We start from the raw sequence: 15,190 nt of genomic DNA, 5'->3' as shown, positions 1-15,190 counted from the left end.
AAAAAAAAAAAAAAAAAAAGCAAGCCCGAGACGGCCTAGGGCCTCGATGTTGGGTTTAGCACATGCAACTTTAAAGAGCTACTACAAATATAACAGAGTGCCTTCAAAGAATGGAAGAAAAACTGTTGTTTTGAGGACTAAACAGACAAGGTATCTCACCAAAGAAATGGAAACTAAAAAAAATAAAAACTGTGTGTGTTTCTGTGTGTGTGTGTGTCTTGAGTGAGAGAAAAAAAAATCCCTAAATGCTGAAAAAGGTTAAAAAATAAAATAAAATAAAATAAGCCAGGCACAATGGTTCATGCCTATAATCACAACTACTTGGGAGGCTGAGGCAGGAGAGTCACTTCGGCCCAGGAGATCAAGACTGCAGTGAGCTTTGATGGTACCACTGCACTCACCAGGGTGATAGTCCAAGACCCTGCCTCAAAAAACTAAATACATAAATTCTCAAAAATAATAAATAAATGCAGAATATACCGATATTCACTGTACTTTCCAAAACCTCTGTGGATTTGAATTTTTTAAGACTAAAGAAATATTTAAAATAATATGTATATGCAGGCCGGGCGCGGTGGCTCAAGCCTGTAATCCCAGCACTTTGGGAGGCCGAGGCGGGTGGATCACAAGGTCAAGAGATCAAGACCATCCTGGTCAACATGGTGAAACCCCGTCTCTACTAAAACTACAAAAAATTAGCTGGGCATGGTGGCACGTGCCTGTAGTCCCAGCTACTCAGGAGGCTGAGGCAGGAGAATTGCCTGAACCCAGGATGCGGAGGTTGCAGTGAGCCGAGATCGCGCCATTGCACTCCAGCCTGGGTAACAAGAGTGAAACTCCGTCTCAAAAAAAAAAAAAAAAAAAAAAAAATACGTATATGCATATATACAAAAAAAGAAGAGAAACGTTATAAGCCAAGGCTGGGCATGGTGGCTCATGCCTGTAATCCCAGCACTCTGGGAGACTGAGCTGGGAGGATTACATGAGCCCTGGAGTTCAAGATCAGCCTGGGCAACACAGTGAGACCCCATCTCTACAAAAAAAATGTTTAACTTAGCAGGTGTGGTGACACACACCTGTAGTCCCAGCTACTTGGGAGGCTGAGGGGAGGACCGCTTGAGACCAGGAGGTCACTGCTACCGTGAGCCATGTTTGTGCCACTGCACTCTAGCCTGATCAACAGAGCAAGACAGTGTCTTAAAAACAAACAAACAAACAAAAAGAAGCTAGGAGCCAAGGCACAACCTAGTGCAGTGTGCATTTGAGTAGCATCCCTCCAGGGGTATCCAACTGAACTGACATGTGGGTGGATCACAGATCAAACCCAACCAGGTCGGCTCCAGTGAACGCGGCTGTCTCGGAAGTGGAAGCCTGACCCAATACCAAGATGATCAGAGAGGAAGGAAGAGTTACAGAACACACAGGGAGGTCGAGCTGTGTGGGACGCACGATTGTAGGTAAGGACCAAGAGAAGGCAAGGATGGCTCCCAGGTGACTGCTGTGGCTGACGGGCGTATAATTTCCCGAGAAAAATCCCAGAGGAGGGGCAGTTTTCAAGGATAAAGGAAATTCATTTTGGCTCTAGATATCTGGAGTTGAAGGGCCTTGTGAGACACCTCAACAGGACTGCAGGTACTAGGTGTAAAACCCAAGAGGGAGGCAGGGCTAGAATATACATCTTGAGGTCATCAGCATGTAGATGCCCTGGCAGATGGCAACAAAAACCAATCCCGGGAGACAAGAGTGTGTCTCATATTTCTTTAAACTTTTTTAAAAATTGCAAATCTGTAGAGGTTTTGGAATGCACGGTGAATATGTATCTTCCATTCTTTTTGAGACGGAGTTTCACTCATGTTACCCAGCCTGGAGTGCAATGGCGCGATCTCGGCTCATCGCAACCTCCGCCTCCTGGGTTCAGGCAATTCTCCTGCCTCAGCCTCCTGAGTAGCTGGGATTACAGGAGTAGCTGGGATTACAGGCACCCGCCACCATGCCCAGCTAATTTTTTGTAGTTTTAGTAGAGACGGGGTTTCACCATGTTGACCAGGATGGTCTCGATCTCTTGACCTCGTGATCCACCCGCCTCAGCCTCCCAAAGTGCTGGGATTACAGGCGTGAGCCACCGCGCCCGGCCCCAAAACATACTTTTTTTAAATTTTTTCTTTTTGGTTTCTTTTTCCTGAGACAGTGCAGTGGCACCACAGCTCACTGCAGCCTCGACTTCCTGGGCTCAAGCAATCCTCCTCCCTCAGCCTCGTGAGTAGTTAGGATTACAAGCATGAGCCACTGTGCCTGCCTTTTTTAAAAAAACAAAAACAAAAACATTTTTCAGCAGGCAGGGGATGAGGGATACACAATGCATGCACAGATGACAAAAGCAGAAAACCGGAAGAATGGGACCCAGGTAAGGACATGGCTGCCCAGGCAGTGATGAGCTGTGAAAACAGAGGTATGACCAGCAGTGCCAGATGCTGCACAAAGTCCTGAATAAACATTAAAAGTCACCTAGGCCAGGCACAGTGACTCACACTTGTAATCCCAGCACTTTGGAGGCAGAGATGGGTGGATCACCTGAGGTCAGGGGTTCGAGACCAGCCTGGCCAACATGGTGAAACCCCATCTCTACTGAAAATACAAAACTTAGCTTGGAGTGATGGCAGGCGCCTGTAACCCCAACTACTTGGAAGGCTGAGGCAGGAGAATTACTTGAACTGGGGAGGCAGAGGTTGCAGTGAGCCAAGATGGTGCCACTGTACTTCAGCCTGGGTGACAGAGCAAGACTCTGTCTCAAAAAAAGAAAAAAAAACAAAGGTATCTAGCTAGAGGAGGCAGACAGGGCTCCTAGAGAACAGTGAGCTGTGGCTCAGCAGTGACTCTGGAATAGTCAGAGTAACACTGGTCAACTACTAAAATGGAACCCCAGGTTCAAAGGCTGGCAGTCTGGTATGTCTGTTCCCATACTCAACATACCCCCTACGAGGTACAGAAGAGCATATCAGGAGAAATATTAATTTTGATGCAGGGTGTGCTGGCTCACGCCTGTAATCCCAGCACTTTGGGAGGCCGAAGCAGGTGGACCACCTGAGCTCAGGAGTTTAAGACCAGCCTGGTCAACATGACAAAACCCCGTCTCTACTGAAAATACAAAAATTAGCCGGGTGTGTTGGTGTACGCCTGCAGTCCCAGCTGCTCAGGAGTCCCAGCAGGAGAATCGCTTGAACCCAGGAGGTGGAGGATGCAGAAAACAGAGATCACACCACTGCACTCCAGCCTGGGCGACAGAGCCAGACTCCATCAAAAAAAAAAAAGAAAAGAAAAGAAAGAAAGAAAAAGAAATATTAATTTTGAGACAGGCACACGCGAATTTTTGCTGGGAATTTTTGCTAATTGCCCCACCAATGAAATTGGAGAGACACAATTTCCACCCACATTTGGAACCACAGTGGCACCGACGGGAGGAAGACTGACTCACCACGGTGCACTGACAGCAAAGCATGCAGGCGGTCGCCCCCCACTTCACAGCAACTGTTTTCCACGGGGATCTACTCCTCAGCCCAGCCCCACTTCGGCAGTACCCTTCCTCAAGCTCGTATGGGGAGCACAGTTAACTACGGCCATGGCTGGTACGGTCCCATCCTGGGTTATTTGTACAGTGCAGGGGAAAGCCAGAATTTCCTAGGATGACTGAGTGTACAAGAATAGTTTGGGGACGGGAAGGAGGGGAGAGGGGTGGAACGAGCCACACGGATGGAGAATTCTGTGGCGGAGACAGCAGGAGGGGCTATCCAGACCGCACCTCTGCCCAGAGCCACTGGCTATGTGAATGTCTTCTGCAAACTGGAGGGGGCATGCGTATCAATCTCTCACCAGCCTAGGGATAAAAAGGGGATAGTGTCTCAGGTTTGGGATAAAGTGAAGACGGCAAGGTTCTTTTTCCTTTTTCCCTGGAGACAGGGTCTTTCTTTGTTACCCAGACTCAAGTGCAAATGCAGTGGTATAATCATAGCTCACAGCAGCCTCAAACTCCTGGGCACATGTGATCCTGCCACCTCTGCCTCCCAAGTGGCAGGGACTACAGGCAAGCGCCACCACGCCCAGCTAATTTTTTGTAGAGACAGGGTCTCCCTATGTTGCCCAGGCTGGTCTCAAACTCCTGGGCTCAAGTGATCTTCCCGCCTCAGCCTCCAAAGTGCTGAGAGTGCAGGCGTGAGCCACTGCGCCTGGCCAAGGCTAGGTTCTTTTCAAACCGTTTACTGACAAATACTGAGCCTACAAAAAAACTTCATAATGTTGAGTCACGAAGCATAATAGAAAAAAAAAAGCAATATAAATTATATTTTTAAAAATTTTCATGCCAAAGAAACGTACCATCATCTGAAAGACTTGGAGAAAAAGATTTTTTTATGAATATATATAATAATTTACGACCAGAAACAGAAGAGATTTTCACAAACTGGAAAACAGCTATTTCCTAATAGCTCCAAACTGCAAACCACCCAAATATCCATTGAGAATAGGAAAATAAATTAAGATATATTTATATACAATGGAACATTATATATTAAGGAAAATAGATGAACATCATATGGAGGCGGATTTAGTTTAATATTAAGATAGCATTTCAAGGCCAAGCACAGTGACTTATGACTGTAATCCCAGCACTTTGTGAGGCCAAAGCAGGCAGATCATTTGAGGTGAGAAGGTCGATACCAGCCTGGCTAATATGGTGAAACCTGTCTCTACTAAAAATACAAAAATTAGTTGGGCAGGGTGGCACATGCCTGTCATCCTTGGTAGGCTGAGGCAGGACAATCGCCTGAACTTGGGAGGTGGAGGTTACAGTGAGTAAAGATCACGCCACTGCACTCCAGCCTGGGTGACAGAGCGAGACACTGTCTCAAAAAAAAAAAAAAGACAGCAGCATGAGATTATTCAATAAATAGCACTGAGAAAACTATTTTTCAACAATCATAACGCATATATCTAATAAAATCCCATACAATGCACTCTAAAAGTATAAGATATTGCTAATAAATCTGGTATATGCATAAACTTCCCGGATAGATGTAAGCCCCTTGGAAACAGACTATGAATATTATGATTTTCCTCTACTACCTAGAAAGCATCTCCTCCTCTACCTACTAAACATCCCTTTAATGAATGAATGAAAATTGATGGATGAATGAATGAATGAATGAATGTCTCCATTAATCCACCTCTGCTGAGTTTGATTGGTTGGGTGATTCCCAACTTTAACCTGGTCATCTTGATGCAGGTTCGCATTTTTCCCTCCTGAGCTTTGTTTAAAGAGAAGAGACAGGGACTGCCCAGAAGTGAACTGCAGGTGAAAATGACCAGCATGGCACGTGGTCCTCTTCATGCCTGTTTTCAGAGGATAACCACTCATGAAGTGTGCACCACTGGCCCTTCCACTGAAGGAAAGGCATTTTCCATGACTGGTGATAAACACGAACAGGTGGGGAAACCTGTAGCCATTTACAAGCAGAAGGCTGCGGAGGCTGCAGGATGGGAGGTAGAGAGCAGGTAAGGACAGTACCCAACTAATGATGATGCTCAAGGCAGCCAGACCGCCAAGGATGCTGCAGCGGCCATCAGCGTCCAACGCATCAACTCCCAATGCAACATCGCCTGTCCTCTGAGGATAAATGGGTGGCCCCAACCAGCAGAACTTTAGGGTCACCTTGCCACGAGGCTGCCCGAGAGAACAGCAAGCCAACAGTGCCCTGGCAACTGGCTTCCCCGAGACCCGTCCGCAGTCACCTGAGTCGATGCAAGCCAGTTGGTTTCCAGAGCCTGCATGCCTGCTGTAAACTCAGAACACATCTGCACTGTCCATCCCGGAGCCCCGAGGTGCTTGTAATAAAGCAGGAGCAGTCATAACTCAAGTGTTCACCTCGGCAAAAACTAAATAAATACGCAGAATGAATCTTCCGTCAGAAAATAAATGGCCCTTCCCCAGGCTGAGAGGTTGGGTGACCCTCCTGAGGGACAAACACAGCATCTTCACCAGCGGGTCTCCACTCGGTAAGCTACCCCAAGGCGGCCAGTGCTCAGGCTGCCAGTCTGGGCTTGGAGGGCTCTTAGAATCACTCCCGCTAATCTACACACTGAAAAACGGCATTTCAGTTTTTCTCAAGCTGCCTTTGCCTGGTCAAAATAGCAAGTTTTTGTGCTTTTTCTGTTTGTCCAAGAAAGTGGAGGGCATTTCAGAAGGGTACCCAGGTAGGGAGGGGAGGGCTGGAACCCAGCCACAGCCCTCTTGAAAAGCCATGAGCCCCCACAGTGGACTGAGCAATTGCCTTAGCAGAGCTGGAACTTAACAGTGGAAAAAAAAAAAAAAAAAGCCATTGCACTGAGAAGTCACAGAGAAATCATCTCCCAATCACTCATGGCAAAGGTGGGAAGAGGAAGTGGGGAGAACACAGAAAGCCGCAGATGATTTCCAAACTCCATGTGGTTAGTGACTTTTAACCTCTTAAAGAATTGCCCAAAACATACAGAGAGTGTTGCTCGGTTCTCACAGCCAGGGCCACTCCCAGTCCCTCCTGCTACCTGATGACTGAGCCTGAGGGATCTACTCAAACACAAGCAAGCATCCAGCCCACAGGAATGCACCACCTGCCCTAATAATGTCCATTCAGTGTGAAGCCTCCCAGAGGTCGGAAAAGCCTGACCCTGGCTTCTCCTCCCAAACGTACCTGCTGCGAGCTGAATGTTTGGGTCCTCCCAAAACGCATATGTGGAAACCTCATCACCAACGTGATGTCATTAGGGAGTGAGGTCTTCCAGGAGGTGATTAGGAAGGCAGAGCCCTCACAAACGGGGTTAGTGTCTACTGTGGTTTGAATGCCCCTTCCAAACCCCACATGGACATTTAATTGGCATTATGACAGTGCTAAGAGGTGGGATGGTTAAGAGGTGATTATTTCATGAAAGATCTGCCCTCATGAATGGATTAATGTCATTATCTCAGAGGGGAGTTCATTACCCAGAGAGTGGATTGTTATAAACATGAGTTTGGGCCAGGCACGATGGCTCACGCATGTCATCTCAGCACTTCAGGAGGCTGAGGCGGGTGGATCACCTGAGGTCAGGAGTTCAAGACCAGCCTGGTCAACATGGCAAAACCTCATCTCTACTAAAAGTAAAAAAAAATTATTCGGGTGCAGTGGTGGGTGCCTGTAATCCCAGCTACTCAGGAGGCTGAGGCAGGAGAAGCTTGAACCTAGGAGGTGGAGGTTGCAGTGAGCTGAGATCGTACCACTGCACTCCAGCCTGGGTGACAAGAGCAAGACTCTACCTCAAAAAAAAAAAAAAAAAAGTGCATTAGGTCCTCTCTTGCTCTCGTTTTTACCCTCTCTCATCTTCCCCCTTCTGCCATGGAATGAAACAGCATGAAGGCCCTCACTGGGTATCAGTGCCATGCACTTGGACTTCCCGGTCTTCAGAACCATCAGCCAAACGTACTTCTTCTCTGTATAAATCACCCAGTCTGTGCTATGTTGCTATAGCAACACAAAGCACACTGACACAGTGCCTGTACATACTAAAGTCCCAAAAGAACTTATGCACCCCTCCACCATATGAGGACACAAAGCACACTGACACAGTGCCTGTACATACTAAAGTCCCAAAAGAACTTATGCACCCCTCCACCATATAAGGACACAGCAAGAAGGTGAAATGTATGAATCAGAAAGTGGCCCTCCGCAGACATCAAATCTCCCGGCACCTTGATCCTACCCATCCCAGCCTCCGGCACTGCGAGAAACAAATGTCTGTTCTTTAGGAGCCACCTGGTCTACGGTGCTTCGCTATAGCGGCATGAACAGACCAAGGCACCACCAAGTGCAGCCTCAGCCTGATTTGTGGTCACCAGCGTGGGCTCACTTTGGAGATGTGCTCAATCTCCTGCTTCTGAGTCCTACACCCAGCACACCTTATACTCAACCGCAGACCAGAAGACACAAGGGTCGCTGCTGTCCTCTCAGGCCACCAGTCTGTCCAGATCACAGTGAGCCGCTGCTATCCCTGGAAATCTTAACTCGGCACCCATCACCCGCACTTCTTCAAACGTCCCCCAGACTCTGCTTAGACCCAGCCCACGGGGCCCACATCCTCTGCTGCCTCCCTTCTCATGCATGTGAACAAGCAAGCATTTAAATAAGTGCACAAACGGACGGGAGAAGGAGAGGCTATTCTGTGGCCTGTCCCCTTCGCCTCCCTCACCTCCTGCCTGTTGTAAAGCGAGTTTGGCTTTGCTACATCAGAGCCAAATGTCCTCCACCCTCTTTTTGGGAGAAATAAGACTCCCTAATGTGCACCTACAAAGCACATTGATTTGAACCATGACACTTGAAAGCAAATACGTGGGCCATCTGGGGTAATTTTGACTTCTTGAGAAAGTAAATCTAAACTTTGTGCTTTAAAACGGTATTATTACAAGCAACAAAGCATTCAGAAACACTAGGGAAAATGGATTCGGGTCTGACCTCAGCAGGTGCAGTAAAAACCCATCAGCCTAAATCAATCTAATTCTCTATTCCGGGAAAAACCAAACAACAAACAAACTTGTTTTTCCTATTTTTAATTGTTTTTTCAGCTAGAAGATTGCCTTATGCAAGATGCAACGTGACACCGTCCCAGGATGAATTTAGTCATCGTGTTCCCAGGTTTATGTCCGTCCCTCACCCCTGCCTTGAACACACGGGGCTATGCCATGTTGTGAAGGAACAGAGGCAATTAAAATAATTGCTATCCACTGCCACCTAGATGGAGCTTCCAGACGATTCTGATCTGGGCAGGATTCAAAGCACCATGGCCAGAAGTCAAGCAACAGCCATTAACAGGGCTTAAACCTCCCTGGCAGATGGACCCCATTGTCAGCGACAGCACAGAAACCAGACAATTCCACTGGTAATAAAGACTCCGGAAATTGGAAAACACATTTTAAGAGAGGTGAAGGCTCTCCCCCCAGTCAATATCCAAGGACATCAAAATATCCACCACAGATTGTTCAGGCTAACAGGTCTGTCTTGCACACATACACACACTAAAAAGCCACTTGGGCAAAATTTCGTCTCTGAACTGTTTCCTATCACGTCATGATTACATTTGGCCACAGCTGCCAAGGAGTGGCCAGAGCCCAGGACTTTCAACTCAGTTTCACAGTAGCCACAGTAGCCTCCCTGGGTCGCGACACAGCCCCCAGACAGGGTGGCCTCCTTACCATCGAGCTCCTCCACGGAGATATTCGCCAGCTGTTCGCTGTCACTGCCCGCAGAGAGCGATCGGTTGAGGTAATTCCCCTTGTACAACAAGCCAGCGGTCACATGGTGGAACGGCATCTTTTCCCTGCCCAAGAGACAACAGGGGAGAGGAAAAGAAAGACATCATCGTTCATCCTTCCTTTCCTTTCTTAAAGGGACATCTGATTTTCAGATGGCCAGTGTCATTTTGAAAATAACAATAACATTTCTAGAGGGAAAGTCAGGGTATTTCCGGGGTCCCAATGACCTGAGCAATTTCCAAAGGAACTCAGGTTCTTCCCATTCCTTCTCTGTCCATCTTACTTCATTTTCCCCATTTAATTATGAATTTGAACCATGCTGTCCGTGTTAATCATGGCACACCACATCCCCATCAAACTACATGCAAATAGCAATGTCCTTGGCACCTTTTCTGGGCCTGATAAATTCTCACTTGATGCTTGTAAGGAAGGGCGGAGAATCCCAGAGGTGTCGAGATGCCCAGGGACTAGATGCCTCGGCTGTGGTCAAGCAGAGATCCAAGTGTCTCATTTCTCCCAGATAATACAGGCGTCGCAGTCACACTGCACTTACAACAGGTAGAAAATGCGCAAGCTCTGAGTCCATGCGGTGATCTGCATCCCAAGAAGCAGCTCTCCAAGCCCGGTTGAGACGCAGGTGTTGCTTACTTGAGTGGCACGAGAGCACACGCCTTCCGAAATGCTAATCACCTGCCCCGCTGGAGAGGTGAGTGCTGCCTTCAGGTGCCCCACAGGGAAGCTGCTTCCAGCACCCTCAACGTGAAAGCATCCTTTTAGACCAATATAACAAAGCTCCCGCACCCAGGCAGTCACCAGTGAGGCTGAGAAGTTTCCACTAACGCAAGGCTGACTGGAAGCTCCAGGCTAAGGCAAAAGAGATGTGAGATGAAAGGGCAGCAAAGACAATGGAGGAGAATGGAAGAGGAAAGGCAGGGAGGAAGACGAGCCTCTCCAAAGCAGGAAGAGCACGGTTCCTGGCCCAGCTCGTCCAGTGAGGCTCTCTGTGACTTTGAACAAGACGCTGAACACGTCACATTCTGCTTCCTCATCTAGCAAAGGGGACTAAGAGGATTGATAAACCCCTGAGCAGAATTAGGGCCAACAGGCAGGAAGCACAGGGAGTCCATCACAAAGAGTGGGTGGAGAACACCTCGGTGCTGGAGCTCCGGGAAGGTGAACTGGGCAGCCTCTGACCTGCCAAAGCCCTGAGAGTTAACAGGTTTCACGCAGAGCACAAAGCCAGTTAGTGACAGAAGCAGTTCTAGAACTCAAGCCTCCTACATGCTATTTCCATGAAGCAGCCCCAGCCAAGCGCCAGACATTTCCACCCGGATGTCAAGCCCTCATTTCAAACTCAAAATGTGCCAAAATGAATTCATTATCTTCCTACAAAGTAGGCTACACTTCCTGGTTTCTCTGTTTCTATCAGAGGTGCTTTTCGCTCATCACAACAACTGGGACAACTCTCCCAGATGCTCAGGACCCCAAAAAGTAAAACGGACACACGGCCGACGAGAGCCGACTGTCAGCCAGCAACACCCAACCCCCCGCCCTCAACTCCCTCCACGGCTAACAACGCACACACCCACAGGACAATTGCGAATGGGAGGGTGCTGATGACAAAGGGCACGTGCATTTGCCAATTATAAGGGGCCATCTTCAGCTAGCTCAGGGTCAGACGTTCCCAAATCTATCCTTAAATTTAAATGGAACACAAGAATCTTCCTCTGGAAGAATACTTCAATGACCACCTCCTTTTTCCTCCAAGTTAATTGTCAGACCAAAAAGCTTTAAAAGGGAGAATCGCATGTATGAATATACACTCCTCTTATCTTTTCATTAAAGCCAATCCTGATTCCTTGGGGCTGCGTGTCATGGTCATTTGAGCACGGACTGATACCCACTGCCATATAGTGAATGTCTCCCCCAAATTTTGTGTGTTGGAAACTTAACCCCAATGTCACAATGTTGAGGTGGGACCTATAAGAGGTGATTAGGTCGTGAGGACAGAATTAATGCTGTTACTGCAGCGTAGGACCTGTCACAGGAGTGAGATCCTGATAAAGGATGAGTTGAGCCACAAGTGGTGGCTCACGCCTTTAATCCCAGCACTTTTGGAGGCTGAGGCAGGTGCATTACCTGAGGCAGGAGTTCAAGACCAGCCTGGCCAACATGGTGAAACCCCATCTCTACTAAAAACACAAAAAATTAGCCAGGCGTGGTAGTGCACGCCTATAATCCCAGCTACTCAGGGAAACTGAGGCAGGAGACTTGCTTGAACCCAGGAGACAGAGGTTGCAGTGAGCTGAACCATTGCTCTCCAGCCTGGGCAGCAGGAGCGTCTCAACAACAACAAAAAGGATGAGTTCAGCCCCTTCCCCTTCTCTGTCTCCTTCATTCTAATACTCACGCTCTGTTCCTCTTCTGCTACAGGATGACACAGCAAGAAGGCCCCTGAAAGATAAAGTACCTTTGCCCTTGGACTTGCCAGCCTCCAGAGCTGTAAGGAAGAAATCTTTGCTTTTTATAAACAACCCAGTCTCAGGTATTCTGTTACAGCAGCACAAAACAGACTGAGGCGTCTATGGTCCAGAAAATGAGACGTCAACTCTGAATAACACTTCATGGGTGCCTCACCCTCGGCACCGGTCCCACAGCCAGTGAGCTCCACCAGCTGCGATCTTAACTGATGTTTTCCATAATCATGAGAACACACCTGCCCTGATCTTATCTAACTTGCTAGATAAGCCTCGCTAGATGAGCCTCACCAGCTGTTATCTTCACCAATGTTTAAGTCTTTATCGGTATGGAAAGACACCTGCTCTGTTCTCATCCAATCTGCTACCTGGAGCAAGACCCACTGAGGTTGGCACGAAAAGCATTCCTTCCGTTCCACCGTGCATCACTCCACAGTTTCTCAGCGTTTTGTAAGTATCTTCCTGCTGTCACCTTCTACCTGGTTGTCTGCAGCTCTGGATTCACTACACCAAATTGTACAGTCATAATAAGGATATTATACTCAAGCAAGCACACCCAACCCACGCCCCAGTTCAGCCACAGAATAAATGTTGAGTGCTTTGCAGAGAAAACTGGTCACAACTGAATCCCACTTGATATACCAACATAATTTGCTTCTGAAAAAAGGCAGCTTACAAAATTAGGTACACATTCAGTTCATTTAGTCTCTGCATCCAAAACCTCAAAGTCTAGTGGGAAAGAAAACACGTGCAATTGAACCATCCATATAGATATATAAAGTCATGTTCAAGAAAGGGAGGAACATTATCCTAAGTAAGCTAAAAACAGCTGCTGCAATTAGGGACTAAGTTTCACTCCAAGCTGCCTAGGGAAACCCAAGCTCTGAGACTCTCTCCTTGGCTAAGGGAAGAGAAATATACAAGTTCATAGCGAAGACAAACCTCCTGGAAATAAAGCTTGAAGATGGATCCTACTATAGAGGGCAACCAACAAAAAGAAATAAATATCTCAACAGCAGTTTCGCTCATCATGAAATGTATTAGTGACTGTCATGAAAAGACTTTCTGTATTTTACATAAGGCCGTGAAATGGTCTGAATAAAGGTGTCCCCCAGTAATGCATACACTGGAACCTAAGACTCTACTGTGATAGTATTAAGAGATGGGGCCTTTAGAAGCTGATTAGGGCCATGAGGGCTCCTCCCTCATAGATGGGATTAATACCCTTACAAAAGGGTGGAAGGAACTACCCAAGGCCCTTTCGTCCCTCTGCCTTCCACCATGGCAAACCGCAGCAACAAGGCAGCACCTTAGAAGCAGAGAACAGCCCTCGCCAGACACAAAATTGATAGGTGTCTTGATCTTGGACTTCCCAACCTCTAGAACTGTACGCAGTGAATTTCTGCTGCTTATAAATTAGCCAGTCTAAGGAACTAAGATGGGCAGAGTGCTTTCATGGCTAAGAATTGGCTGGGTGCGGTGGTTCATTCCTGTAATACCAGCACTTAGGGAGGCTGAGGCAGGTGGATCACCCAAGGTCAGGAGTTTGAGACCACCCTGGTTAACATGGTAAAATACAGTCTCTACTGAAAATACAAAAATTAGCCAGGTATGGTGGTGGGTGCCTGTAATCCCAGCTACTTGGAAGGCTGAGGCAAGACAATTGCTTGAACACAAGAGGCAGAGGTTGCAGTGAGCCAAGGTCGTGACACTGCACTCCAGCCTGGGTGACAGCGGGAGACTCTGCCTCAAAAAAATAAATAAAAATAACATAAATTTTAAAAGAATCAGCACTTTCTAGTCAAAAAATAGCATTAGATTGGAATCCTACCTCTGCCCATATTAGCCAGCGAAGTAAGTTACTTAACCTCTGCAAGCCTGTCTCCTCTCTGTAAAACTGGGGGTCTAATACATACTGGATAGAATAGTACTGTTGCAAATATTAAATAAGATAAAGGGCCAGACATGCTGGCTCACATCTGTAATTACAGCACTTTGGGAGGTCAAGGCAGGGGGATCACTTGATGTCAGGAATTCCAGACCAGCCTGGGCAACAGAGCAAGACCCTGGGCAACAGAGCAAGACCCTGTCTCTACACAGACAAAAAAAAAATTTAGCTGAGCATGGTGGCACACACACGTAGTCATAGCTACGCAGGATACTGAAGTGGGGCATCACTTGAGCACAGTAATTTGAGACTTCAGTGACTTATTTTCACACCACTGCTCTCCAGCCTGAGTGACAGAGCAAGACTCTGACTCTAAAAAGATAAGACCTGGAAAGCACCGTACTTAGCAGCAGGCATCTGCTCAATGAGTATCACCAGTCCTTATTGGCTAAGGGTTACATGAAGCAGGATGCAGGGGCTACAGGAAGTCATGGGTGAATTCGACTGATGCCTGGGTTACATGCTGCATTACAAAGGAGGGTCGGTAAGACCTGACGAAGGGCAAGCCTCCGGGAGAGGCCGGCTGGCATGTAAACCACCGTGCCGAGGGGTCCGGTGTGGGCAGCAAAGCACCAGTGGGTTCCAGTGCTGAACGGTGTCAGCAAGCTCTGGCTATGTCAGGCAGAGGGGGTTACCTGAATGGAAAGTGCCAGAGCTGAAGAATAATCCATTTCCTGGGTGCAGGGAGGCTGGCTAAATGGTCATATCAAAGAAAAGATATTGAGAGGTTAAAACCAAAAGGGATGGTTCCCGTTAATTGGGTCAAGGAACTGGTACATTTCTTGACAGAGTAATATACTGAAGAGGCCGTCTATGGTGGCCAACACCTGTAATCTCAGCATTTTGGGAGGCTGATGCTGGAAGATCACTTGAAGCTACAAGTTAAAGACCAGTCTGCGCAACATGGCGAGACTGTGTCTCTATAGCAAAATTCTAACAATTAGTCAGGCATGGTGGTGCATGCCTGTAGTCCCTGCTACTGAGGGGGCCGAGATAGGAGGATCACTTGAGCCCAGAAATTTGAGGCTGCAATGAACTATGATCTTGCCACTGCCCTCCAGCCTGGGCAACAGAGGGAGAAGTTGTCTCTAAAAAAATTAATTTAATAGATAAACTGAAAAGACTCATTTACTGTAAACTTGAAATGATGCCCTTTTGTGATGGTCAATTTACGTGTCAACTTGACTGGGCCACGAGGTGCTCAGATATTTGGTTGAACGTGATTCTGGATGTGTCTGTGAGTGTGGATGACATTAGCTTTTTAATGGGTAGCCAGAGGAAAGCAGGTTCTCCTCCCCAGTGTGGGTGGGTCTCATCCAATAATGAACAGAATAAATACGCCTACATGGAATGAACATGCAGAGTAAGAAAGAATTCATTCCTTTAACTGTCTCCAAGCTGGGACATCAGTCTTATCCCACATTTTTAGTAGAGATGGGGTTTCACCATGTTGGT

The 15,190-nt window shown here is 47.4% G+C and overlaps 1 protein-coding gene and 1 long non-coding RNA gene across 6 annotated transcripts in view; both read right to left on the bottom strand.

Annotated features, from left to right (window-relative positions):
• Nucleotides 1–15,190, bottom strand: part of CALN1 (calneuron 1) — a 612,621-nt gene that overhangs the window by 464,934 nt on the left and 132,497 nt on the right. For all 5 annotated transcript variants that reach the window (XM_032264678.1, XM_032264679.1, XM_032264677.1 and 2 more), the window contains one exon: nt 9,251–9,375. In XM_032264678.1, the coding sequence (XP_032120569.1) occupies nt 9,251–9,375 (125 nt within the window). The remainder of the gene's footprint in view (nt 1–9,250; nt 9,376–15,190) is intronic.
• Nucleotides 14,854–15,190, bottom strand: part of LOC116540890 — an 18,743-nt gene continuing 18,406 nt past the window's right edge. The window contains exon 4 of the long non-coding RNA XR_004264626.1: nt 14,854–14,866. This is a non-coding gene — a long non-coding RNA (uncharacterized LOC116540890). The remainder of the gene's footprint in view (nt 14,867–15,190) is intronic.

This window comes from Sapajus apella, unplaced genomic scaffold, assembly GCF_009761245.1.
Source record: "Sapajus apella isolate SASKATOON/1434 unplaced genomic scaffold, GSC_monkey_1.0 scaffold146, whole genome shotgun sequence".
In the NCBI taxonomy this organism is placed as follows: domain Eukaryota; kingdom Metazoa; phylum Chordata; class Mammalia; order Primates; family Cebidae; genus Sapajus; species Sapajus apella.
The sequence above is the reverse complement of the archived record's forward strand: the minus strand, read 5'-3'. Positions and strand labels throughout refer to the sequence as shown.